This window comes from Leptosomus discolor, chromosome 2 (assembly GCF_034619465.1).
Source record: "Leptosomus discolor isolate bLepDis1 chromosome 2, bLepDis1.hap2, whole genome shotgun sequence".
Taxonomy (NCBI): Eukaryota; Metazoa; Chordata; class Aves; order Leptosomiformes; family Leptosomidae; genus Leptosomus; species Leptosomus discolor.
This window is the reverse complement of record NC_141392.1, coordinates 65,293,448-65,305,698: the sequence shown is the minus strand read 5'-3', so window position 1 is coordinate 65,305,698 and position 12,251 is coordinate 65,293,448. Positions and strand designations below refer to the sequence as shown.

The window sequence follows — 12,251 nt, the reverse complement described above, 5'->3', positions numbered from 1 at the left end:
GCTAGACTGAGATCAGTCATGGTCAGACAGTAACTGACTCCAACAGTGAACAAGGTTTTAAGGGAGCGTGTCTCTAGGAGCAGTGATGTTGAGCTTCCATGAGTCAGAGCACACTGTTTGGGGCTTTTGATAAACGTGTCATTATGTTAGACATGACACTATGTTATGACATGTAGAAACAGAAAAGGTCATAGGGTGCACAGCAGTGATAATCAGTGCTGGAGTTTGGATAGTATTTGCACTCCCATGTCTCACCACCTCTAAAACAGAAGTATACAAGGCTGAGGACCTTGAGAGCACCATGCTGATACCACGCATGGTGCCAGTGCAGGGAAAAGGAAGGAGAAAGTAGACAAATAGGGGTCTCTGACCACTCTAAAAGACACAGCCACAGAACATGGACATCTTTATCCACTGATACACTGAAGGAAGGTCACTAGGGTTCAGCAGCAGCAACAAAGCAAAGGTTGCCGGCAATGATAGAGAAGCAAAGGTGTAAATAGTGCCTTCTCACCGGAAGTAGCTGGTCTCAAGTAGAAATCTAACCCCCCTAATCGCTACAGCAAATTCATCTGCATGGCAGCACTGATAAATAGTCTTATTCTATAAGTCTGGTTACTTTGCATAAACAATGCATGCCTCACTAACGACTATATCCTTGAGGAGGAACTAAAAGACTGATAAGAGGGAACATCCTGCCCCAGAAGGCGCCAAAAGATGGGTGACCACCAAAGAAGCATGAAGTCAGCAAAATCTGCAGTAACTGGAGGAAAAGTAAATGCGGCAGGGGGAGATTGAGACCACCGACTCAATTCAAGACCAAAAAGAGACTGGTCCTCCCACACACCTGTAAGGACCATGCATGCTAATTTACCTAGAAAGTGAGGTTAACTTATAACTAACCAATAGCAGAAGGAATGGTAATTACTAGCCAATGAAGGTAGATTTAGGTGTGTTTTTACTAATGATTTAACAAAATAAATATGCTGTGATCTCTACCAAGCTAAACTAGCTTTGTGGAATACCACCTAGCTTCCAGCTTTGTGCAAACCTGTAAATAAAGGAATACCTTGACCCTGTGTGTGTATTGGCTTTACATACCAGGTGAAAGATCCCATTTTTCAGGACAACAGCACCACCCAGCATTATTATGAAGGAGCAAAGGACAAGGCTTATTTCACACACGTTGAAGTTACATGTCCATAAAGAAATAGAGAAGATGTGAGGAAGGAACTGCTATATGATACCAGGTCATTCGGTGAGCTCTTCACTGGGTGCAAACAGTTCCAGCCCTGAACACCATCCAGTGCAGCCAGCAGGTGTTGGCAAACTGTTGTTCAGAACTGGCAAGCAGAATAGTTTCAGCTTTCAGTTTCAAGTTTTGGTTCAACAGAGATTTCAAAGATTCATGTTGACTTCTGACCAAGAAGCAGTGGCAGGTTTTGTTTCAGAGTTGGCTTTTTGATTGGAGTCCTTGCTTAGCCTCCATGATGCACTATTCTGTGCTGCATGTGCCACACAACATGCATCAATGGCATAAAGGCAATAAAACCAAAGCAACACAAATAGGAAAAAAAAAAATTATAAGTGTGGTAAAAGATCAGGCTTGCATAGGTCAGCATAAGTAGCTGTATATCAGACACAAATCCTTATTGAGCTTTGTTGTACAGAGCTGCCACAAACCACATCGTTCACTGTTCTCTTTACTGGTCTTATAATAATCTACAATTATAAAATATGCAATGCTATTTTAATAAGAATGTATCCTCTGGCCGACAAATCAGGTTTTCTGAGGGCTAGAAAAATAAAAATCCAGAAAACAGAGAGGGAAATACAGCTCTGTTTCACACTAATAAAAGATTAGTAATGTTATCATACAGGAGTAGGTACTTCTCAATAAATGGTAGCAATAAAATAATATTGCTGCATTATTACTAAACAAAGCACACTGATAAGCAGTTTGTGCAACTAGAAATAAGAAACATAATTTGGATTGTTGTAGTAGAGGATGCTGTATCTCATTTGGACATAAGATTAATAGTGTACAGCTTCAGTTATGGTAATATCATGGGAAGGCTGGTGGTTGTGGGTCTTGTTTCAGATGATCCTTTTCATACCACCGTCCAAAAAGCGTCACAGTGATGAGTGGTTTTGTTGGTCTTGTCTTACTTATCAAGCGTCCATCATTCAATACCTGATTGAAAAAGGTAAGAGAAGGACATGATTAGAGGAGTACTCATATGAGCATGCTGAGAGCTCAGAATGATGTAACAAAACAGGAAGAAGGTACGTCAGACCGTATCTCTTACTGACACTAGTGACTTCATTAAAAGATATTTAACAGATCTGATTATTCACTATGAGCAAGTTCACTTTGGCTGTTTTGAGACAGTTTATTCTATTACTATCCTGCAGAGAACCTAGCATGACACAGCTCCAGGATGTTGCATTACCTCAAACTCCCCGGGGGCCAGCCGCACCCCGCTGTACAAGACTTCTGGAAAGACGTAGTTGGTGCCAAACGTGCCACTGAGGGAGAACGTCTCAAACTTGGTCTGAGCCGTCTCCACTGGCTGCCCACACGTGTTCAGGTCTGTGCTCTTGCACTTAAGCAGCGTGCATATCTGCAGGGAGGAGACAACAACAACATACCTAGCAAGATGGAACCACTCTGGTAGGAAAGCCTTGTGTCATCAAAGCTAGTGTGTGTCAGAGCAGGTGACCATCACAGGATCTATTTCATAATCTTTAAGCAACTCCTTTTCAGTTGTAGCTTATTTTTTCACCCCTTGATCTGACTGGGGGTATTTCAGACTTGCGTCGCCTTAGTTAGAAATAATCTGTTTCTGACGTAAGTGCCGCCAGAGCACCTTATTTCGTCCCTGAAGCCCAATGCTGTCACTTCCACTAATTCTTCCAATTGCCAGTTCTTTTGTTTGAAGGTTCATTTCCCATGTCTTAGTAAGATGTGTTTGTGAATGGAAATTTTAGGCAAATGAAACAATGTCCTCCTCACAGGTACGTTGTGCAACTGTACACACAGGTTCTCTTACTGATATTTGTACACGTAGTTAGAAGTAGTTAGAAATAATCTGTTTCTGGCGTAAGTGCTGTCAGAGCACCTTTATTCCTTCCCTGAAGCCAAATGCTGTCACTTCCGCTAATTCTTCCAATTGCCAGTTCTTCTGTTTTAAGGTTCATTTCCCACATCTTAGTAAGATGTGTTTGTGAATGGAAATTTTAAGCAAAAGAAACAACGTCCTCCTTATAGGTACATTGTGCAACTGTACACACAGGTTCTTTTACTGATATTTGTACATATTGCTAATGACAATTCATTAGATGGCCTGGTAGTCCACGGAAAATCTGAATTTAGTGTTCTCCACCCAACTCCTGCTGAATATATCTCAAGGTGATGAAGTTAGCATCCTCTGTTACAGTTTTGTGTTAGTAGTTGCAGCACACAGAGGAAAGCATGAATGGCAATATTTTCCTTCTGTCCTTAGAGTTAATTACCCAGCTGATAAAAGTTTATGGACATCATGAAGAAATATGAAATAGGGCTAGCACTCCTGTGAAGATTCAAAGGATATTGGCTTGTTTTGCTGACAGGTGAGGGAGTTTTTGTATTTGTGTCAGATATTGGGGGTTAGAAGAAGCATATTTGCAAACATCAGAAGTATTATTCATCAGGAAATAAGGTTTTGTGTTGAAATGCAAATAAGCAGAGAAATAAAGAATAGAATTCTCTCAGTATGTTCTGAGAAAACAAAAAAAATGCTTAGGGAAAAAGGAAGAGTAGAAATTCCTGTCTTCTCTCGAAAATTCAGTACTGGTAGAGACCATCTGGCAGCTTCTACAATCACGGAAATGAATTTTCCAAGCGAGCTCACCAAGAACTGAATTTATTCAAGCTACCTTCTTAAATGTATTAGCTAGCTGTGTGCTGGCTAAGACCTCCCCCCATATCCTGGGGTCTGTACCAGCTGATGTGCAAAGGCCATGTTGGTAAACGGAAGTAACTAAAAAAAAGGATAGTCTACTGGCACAACAACTTCATTATGAAGGGAAAGAAATTTTTCTAACATAGCTTTAAGCAAATCCAACCAGGATGTAATGCACTGTCTTCTCAAACATTTGATTAAAAGACAGGAAGTGTGGACATTTCCAATAAAAGTCATATGCCATTTCAGAAACCTTCATTGCTATGATTTCAGTAACGGCAAAAAATTAACATCTCTGTGATTCTAAATCATCAAAGCATTGCATAAAGATGGATACTTCTGAACTGCAACTCTTCGATGAAGACTACAGAGGAGATTGAGAACACTTACTATAGATAGTCACAAAAGAGAACCTAATTAATTATATTTATATTAATTAATTAATTTAGCCAATATCACACACCTAAAAAAAATAGTGAGCTCACTCTGGGATCTTAAAAGAGGTTTAAAGACCTCTCCACTCCATTTGTTGGATTTAAAGGTAAGCAGGCTTGGCTGTTCTAGCAACTATTTCCTGTTGCTAACAGATAGGACACCAAGACTCCAGCATACAAGAAAGTCATCATCTCCTTCCCAGTTTCTCTCGGTAAAGAAGCTTCCTAAAATAAGTACCACCCCCCCCCCCCCCCCCCCGCCAAAGAACCATTACCTGCAGATAGTATTGTCCTTCAACAATATGAAGGCCATCAAAGACACCCAGGACATAAACTTCATCTTCTCGTTTCCCTGCCATCTTGTAGCTCAAGTGACAGCAGAGGCCTTCCTGGCAAACAGCGAGATTCCCCTCAGGCTTAGTGAGCTCAGTGAAAGTGAACCAGTCGTGGAAGACGAGCCCTCTGAAATCATGGTCATTCGGGGAGAATCTTTCGACACTCAAAGCGTATGAGCTCCAGTTGACAGCAGGCGGGGAGGCAGGAGAAAGTCGAGGGTGTGAATCTAGCTCAGCAATGAGGAGACGCCCATCCTCAGTTTTCATATTGTAATAGTATGTTCTGGCTCCATCTGGTGCATAAATACCGCTCCCTGAGGAAAGCACACTAGTCAGTCCAAAAATACAAAAAAATTGTATTGTCCTTTTAACTGTCTCTACTGCTAGCTTATCCACTATTTTATAAATATTACAGAAATTTTAGTCTCACCAAGGGTGACTATTAGCAACTCAGTACATAGAGCTCATGCTTTGGCATTTATTTCCCCAGGTGAGGTCTGCTTACTGTAGCCAAAGGCAGAGGATGTTATGTTATGGTTGTGTTTAGGACCTCCCCAGTTCCGTTTTCTCCTGTATGCAACAGTTTCTTGAGAATTCCTTTATTCGTGGCTACTTGATGTAAAAGGACCATCTACCAATTCAGACTGTCCAAAACACAACACAGGCAAGTATCACAGGCCCATCCTGGTGAACATAGAAGGAGACAGCAGCTGTCCAGCCCCATTTACACTGGCTGAGGACTCCTCCCCACATGGGGAATTCATGTCTGACCTGTGCCAAGCAACAGAAGGAAACCAAGGAAGATCTGTCATACCCATCACTGCTGAAGAGCCACATAGAATGGACAATAAGCAGTAGCCTGTCAGGAATTTCAAATGAGAAGCCCCAAGCCAATACTGTGGTTTCACAACTCAGTGGAGATAATGGTCTAGCTGAAATATACTATCCCATAAGCTAAGCTCTAGCGAATCAGTGCTATACTCTTAAAAGAAAATGCAGACTTCTTAGCAGTGTTACTGCAACAGGTCTGAAAATTTGTTCTTAACATTTCTCCACAACTGTGTTAAATACAGCTACAAATAAGTCTTTCATTTGGCCAGAATAAATTGAGCCATGTATGTGGTTTACAAGTATATTTACAGTTTGGCATTCAATCACAGACTTAGAGGTGGAGAGGAAAAGAGCCTAAGTTTCATAAGTTTCTACTCAGGTAGAAGAGGCAGTAACTTACTACTTGTTTAGAGACTTTAAAAGAAAGAAAGGAAAATCCTAAGAAGCTAGGGAGAAGAAAAGAAAAATACAAGTTTTGCTGTGCCTTGTATGGCACCAGCAGGGACAGGATTTGTCCTGTTTTGTTTAAAATTTGGTGAACAGACTCTTCACCTTCCAGATAAATATATTATATTCCTCCACAAAATCACCTTGCAGAACAGGGGATAAAGATTCCTGGTTATAAAGATTTTTCAGACAGAGTGAAAATTACCCGTCATAGATATGCTGGTGTAGTGCGTATTGGCAGCCAGGAAGTTGACACCCATGCCCATAGCCCAGGCAGAGTGAAACTCAATCGCAGTCAGAAGTGGCAGGACGTTCATCCAAGCTGTTGGGAAGAGCACGGTGTCCACCTGCAACTCGCTCACCAAGACCACGGCAGGCTCACGGAAAAGGATGTCAAAGCAAGTGAAAATGCCAAACTTCCCAAAGGGGGTCTCAAAGGTGACGGCTTCTGGCTCTTTTGGGTAATTAAACTGAGTTTCTGACATAAAGAGATTATACTGTAGGGGAAGGGAAAAAGAGAAACCGGTTAAAGACACTTAATGCAATATCCTGGAGTCATTCCCTAAAACTGTTCAGAATAACTACGGAAGTTTTTTTGACCTGCGTTTGAAGCCTTCAAAAGCTGGAAATCAAGCTAAAATCATATGATCACCACAGAGCCCAAAAATGTGGATATGGGGAGACACACATTGCCTTGTCATCTAGCTAGGAAAGCAGCTGGCTATCTGCAGGTCTGTTGGTGTCAGCCACCTGCGACTCTCATAAAAATAATCTCTGCACTCTCCCCACCTAGTTTATAATTCTGGTGACCTGAAAGACACACATAAGAGAAAAAATAATGGAAGAGGAGCATGGAGGATCTAGTACCAAGAGACAGGACTTGTGACCTTAAGTGTGGCGATGTGCAGAAGGACTGGAAGCACACAGCACCAGCAGGAAGCACAAGACAGTACTGGGAGAGACTAGAGCAGAGAAGAAAACAAAGGCTGTGGTGGGGGGGGAAAGGAAGATGATCTAAGCCAACAGAAAAATCCAAGTTTGCAACATTCTTGGCTTTCCAATATTTTCCTTCTTTCACATTCACATTAACTAAAAGAGTCCTTTAATCTCCAGATGGCCTGGACAATAAACATGTGCACCAAGCCAGAAAAGAGGTTCAAGTTACTGAACTTTCAACTCAGCACCTGGGCTGTGCCAGGCTGGCATATTGGGGACAAGACTGTCATTATCAGTGTCCCCCTCACCCAGTTTGCTCACAAGGAAATATCTTGGCATTGTCTCCAAAGAACCACGTGAAATACTGGGCCCAAGGTGCATTAAAGAAACAACTGATTTCAGTCTAGCCACACCATTGTGATATCTGGTACATGACTCTCTAACAACTTTGATTGCAGGTAGGCACGTAAAACTGAAAGAAGATACTTTCACTGGATACAAATGTTTCAATGCCCTTATCTCTTTGTACACTCAGCTTAGGTCCATGGTTTTGTCCAGATAATTCCCATTATGCAAAAACTGTGCTGAAACATCATCAGAAAAAAAAAATTACAGGAAAGGGCCTGTCTTCCTTAAATCAGACTACTCATCTAAGACAAGGTGCAGATGAAATTTTTAGAATCCTGGAACATAAAGTGGTAGTCTGGTGAAAACCTGGCGCTGAAAGCTAAAGCTGCTTAAGCAGCAGGATTTCCAGTAATAGGGAGTTAACAAACTGAGGAAGTCAACCAAAACCATATGCCACTAAATTGGACCTGAGCAATCATTTTTCATTCCAGTCTGTTTTGAGAAACATGACAGAAAATGCAAATTTGGAGTCAACACTTCACAGCAAGAGAGAGATAAGTTTTAAATTATAAACATAAGCAAAAATCTGCCATGGGACAATGACTGGCATTTAATTCTTTTGCCAAATGGAGACATTTTGGAATTAGTGGAAAAATAGGTCCTGACTTTCCAAGGCCACTTTACCTTGTGGTAACGTGCTACCAGTTTCCCCTCTGCATCAAAGACGACATCGGTGTTGTACTGATAGCGACCATCACTGGGGCAGCTGGGATCGCTGGAGTTGCACAGCTTCTTGTCCCCAATGTTTGCAACCACATAGATGGAGTTATTCCTGGCCATGCAGCTGAGTCGTTCCTGCACTGGTGCTGGAGCAAATCTAATGCATTTTTGGTGAAAGAAAAACAAAACAAAAAACCACCATTGCTGTTGGTGGTGTCCATCACTGGAGTGCTGAGGGCATGCCAGCAGCACCTGCGATCCTCCAGTCATGGCAGGGCAGGCAGATATACAGGGTTGCTGCAGCATGCCCGCACTTGGGCTAGGTCCTGAAGCCCTCCAATCAGTGTCTGGAGGAACATGCCACTCCTAGTCTGCCTGCCAGTACCCCTTGGCAGCCAGAACGTGTCTTGCAGCAAGCAGATAATCCTAGGGCTGGGAAAGGGCAGGATTGGAATAGCTGGGCAGAGGATGAGACTAACTTGGTGTCACACAGAAGAATACCTTAGTCTCTGGCATAGTAGCAACTGAGGACCGTAGCTCTGAGCCCTCGATATATCAAGGAGAGTTGAGCTGTGGAATAGTGCGGCTGGTGTGGTCAAGGCAATTAATCTCCTCCCGTGGATGGGAGCACACAGTCCTCCAGCCATGGCATGAATAGCAGTGTGATATTCCTTTCAAGATGTGAGAGGCCATGTGCCATAAATAGGTAGCACCTCTGAAGCACCCATACTGGGACAGAAAGCAAGCAGACATCCTCCTCTGTAAGGTGGTGATGCATATGGCTTTGCAAGGTGTGCATGGGCCACACAGAAGGACCATCATGCAAGATACATATATAGCACCACGGAATAGGACATGCCAGACTGTGATGGCAGGTGTTACATCCCCATAAGCTGCTAATGAAAACCCTGATTTAGAACAGTGAAGAGACACACAGATCACCTTCACAAAAATTAACTGTGCGAAGAACTGGAATAAAGACCTGCTTAAACATGCTGCCCGCTTAGACACATTGCCACCCTACAGTCACTGAAAGACTCTATATATTTTAGCTACTTATGCCTCAGTAAAAAGTTGCACATCCTGCACTTCTCCCCATTGTGAATCTTCCTCTTGGGATCGTTGAGGAATTACAACCTCACAGATGTAATAACATGCTCTAACCACTTCGTCATTGATCAGGTGCAGAAAGCCATGGTGAAAAAGGCAGACTACAGCTGTAGTTCTATGGCTGAGCACTTATTTCATGCTGTATGGATCTGAAGTCCAGCACTCAACTATAGGTTAGCTTGTCCCTGCTGAAACGTGACGCTTAAATGACAGATCATGTTCTACAGCACAGAGATTCTAGCAATTCAGACTTTATCTGATCTTGATATTGAAGTCTGGAGGACGGAAGACTGTCCCTTGGTCAAGAAGGATTGGGTTAGAGATCTCTTAGCCAGACTGGACACTCACAAATCCATGGGCCCCGATGGGATGCACCTGCAAGTGCTGAAGGATCTGGCAGTTGTCATTGCTAAGCTGCTCTCCATCATGTTTGACAGGTCGTGGAGGACAGGAGAGATGCCTGAGGACTGGAGGAAAGCCAATGTTACTCCAGTCTTCAAAAAGGGCAAGAAGGAGGATCTGGGTAACTACAGACCAGTCAGCCTCACCTCCATCCCTAGAAAGGTGATGGAACAGCTCATTCTGGCTGTTATCTCTAAACAGGTGGAGGAAAAGCAGATTATCAGGAGTAGTCAACATGGATTAATCAAGGGGAAATCATGCCTGACCAACCTGATAGCCTTCTATGACGGTATGACGGGCTGGATGGAGAAGCGGAAAGCAGTGGATGTTGTCTACCTTGACAAAAGCAAAGCTTTTGACACTGTCTCCCAGCACAACCTCATAGGTAAGCTTAGGAAGTGTGGGATAGACGAGTGCACAGTGAGGTGGATTGAGAACTGGCTGAAGGACAGAGCTCAGACTTGTGATCAGTGGCGCTGAGTCCAGATAAAGGCCTGTAACTAGCGGTGTTCCCCAGGGGTCAGTACTGGGTCCGGTCCTATTCAACACATTCATCAGCGACCTGGATGAAGGGACAGAGTGCACCCTCAGCAAGTTTGCTGGCGATACTAAACTGGGAGGAGTGGCTGACATGCCAGAAGGCTGTGCTGCCACTCAGTCAGACCTGCACAGGCTGGAGAGGAACCTGATGAGGTTCGATAAAAGCAAGTGTAGGGTCCTGCACCTGGGGAGGAATAACCCCATGCACCAGTACAGGCTGGGGGTCGACCTGCTGGAGAGCAGCTCTGTGGAGAAGGATCTGAGAGTTGTGTTAGACAAGAAGTTGACCATGAACCAGCGCTGTGCCCTTGTGGCCAAGAAGGCCAATGTTATCCTGGGGTGCATTAAGAAGAATGTGGCCAGCTGGTCGAGGGAAGTTATCCTCCCACTCTACTCTGCCCTGGTGAGGCCACATCTGGAGTACTGTGTTCAGCTGTGGGCCTCCCAGTTCAAGAGGGACAGGGAACTACTCGAGAGAGTCCAGCAGAGGGCTACGAAGATGATGAGGGGGCTGGAGCATCTCCCCGACAAGGAAAGGCTGAGACCTTGGGCTTTTTAGCCTGGAGAAGAGAAGGCTGAGAGGAGACCTGATCAACAGTTATAAATATCTAAAGGGTGGGTGTCAAGAGGATGGAGCCAGGCTCTTTTCAGTGGTGCCCAGCAACAGGACAAGGGGCAACAGGCACAAACTGGAGCACAGGAAGTTCCACATCAACATGAGGAAAAACTTCTTTACACTAAGGGTGTCAGAGCACTGGAACAGGCTGCCCAGGGAGGTTGTAGAGTCTCCTTCCCTGGACATATTCAAAACCTGCCTGGATGCAGTCCTGTGAAACCTGCTCTAGGTGAACCTGCTTGAGCAGGAGGTTGGACTAGATGATCTCCAGAGGTCCCTTCCAACCCCTAACATTCTGTGATTCTGTGATTAATTGTGAAAAAGTAAAATTAAAGGTTTGAACTTTGACTACTGTTATTAGCTGCTCAGTTCTTGGCTGACCACAAAAATGTCCTTTTGTTTGAACATGGCATTTGTAAAAAAACAAACGAACCAAAAAACCAAATAAAAACTAGTTAAGAATTTACAATCAGTTCTGTTCAAAATAGCATGAAAAAAACTGAAAGCAGAATGAGAAGCAGCATATTCTGACATCAAAGCTTTTCCAATGCAAATAAAAGACGTTTCTTCTACATTCAGTAACGCAAATTCTTTGTATTGTTTTAATTTATCTTTAAAGTGTCTAATTCAAAAAAACAAGGTTCCCTCATCAATTAGTCATGGGCATGCTATACATTTTATCATGTAACTTACCTTCATATGCAACTTTAATTGAAACTTATCCTCATGTCAAAAGCTTTAGCAGTTCTTAGGCATTTATTGGGAGCAGCTCATGACTCCATGAGACACTAGTTTGAAACCACATAAATCACTGCAGAAGGAATCACCTTGTGGGGTCCGTGCAGGGAATCCAGTCCACTGCCGGATCAGGGATATCCTCCAGGTACGGGTAGATGGTTTCTCTCGTAAAACGCCAGCCATAAATGCCATCTTCAGGAGTCACAATGATGTGGGCGCCCTGACACAACAGGCTCCGTTAGAATTCACCCATCAACAGACAACCAGAAGGGTCATCAGGAGAAGAAAACACTAATTAACAATGCTCATGATGCACCTAGTACCTGCTGGGCAGCTTCCTTGATGGCCCCTTCCAAGACATCCATGTTTTTGTTCATCAGGGCCAAAGCATCGTCAGGAGAAACAGGCTTGTCAGTGGCATCTGGCAGGATGACCGCGTGCTCATAGACAGCTGCAATGAAGGTGTCGGAGGCGAGGGCCTGGAGGACTGCGAGTGCAAACACCGCAGCGTGCAGGAGAGGCTGGGAAGGGAGCATGGCTGGTGCCTCACAGCTCCTGGATCGGGCATGGGGAATATAAACACAAAGAGGAGGAGAAAAGACTAATGTTTGCTTTGGAAGTAATCTTCTATTGAGTAATCCGGGAAAGTACAGTATAGTTCTGCCAACAATCAGAAACTGGTGACATATGGGAAAGTATAACAGCACACAGTAAGTATGTCACAACTGGACAAAGACTGAAAAACTGGGCAATGCCAAGACTAATTGTGCCAATATAAAATTAAATCATTAAACACATGGCTAGAAAGAACAGCCCAAGTTTTGTTTACTTTTCTCTGTAATTGACTGCA

The 12,251-nt window shown here is 43.5% G+C and overlaps 1 protein-coding gene across 1 annotated transcript; it reads right to left on the bottom strand.

Annotated features, from left to right (window-relative positions):
* Positions 1-2,065: 2,065 nt before the first annotated feature.
* On the bottom strand, positions 2,066-11,937 carry LOC104344399 (pantetheinase). The gene is made up of 7 exons (XM_086461226.1): positions 11,725-11,937; positions 11,491-11,621; positions 7,960-8,152; positions 6,197-6,488; positions 4,654-5,027; positions 2,454-2,624; positions 2,066-2,194 (listed from the first exon to the last, which is right to left on the bottom strand). Exons 1-7 carry the CDS (start codon positions 11,935-11,937, stop codon positions 2,066-2,068), a joined length of 1,503 nt encoding a protein of 500 aa, XP_086317352.1.
* Positions 11,938-12,251: the final 314 nt, after the last annotated feature.

Excerpts from the sequence above, each read along its gene's own strand:
- LOC104344399 (XM_086461226.1), bottom strand. The coding sequence starts at position 11,937 with ATGCTCCCTTCCCAGCCTCTCCTGCACGCTGCGGTGTTTGCACTCGCA. Across the intron at positions 8,153-11,490 it reads CCCTGCACGGACCCCACAAG|ATTTGCTCCAGCACCAGTGC; the intron begins GTGATTCCTTCT and ends AAAATGCATTAG. Across the intron at positions 5,028-6,196 it reads CACCAGCATATCTATGACGG|GGAGCGGTATTTATGCACCA; the intron begins GTAATTTTCACT and ends TGCTTTCCTCAG.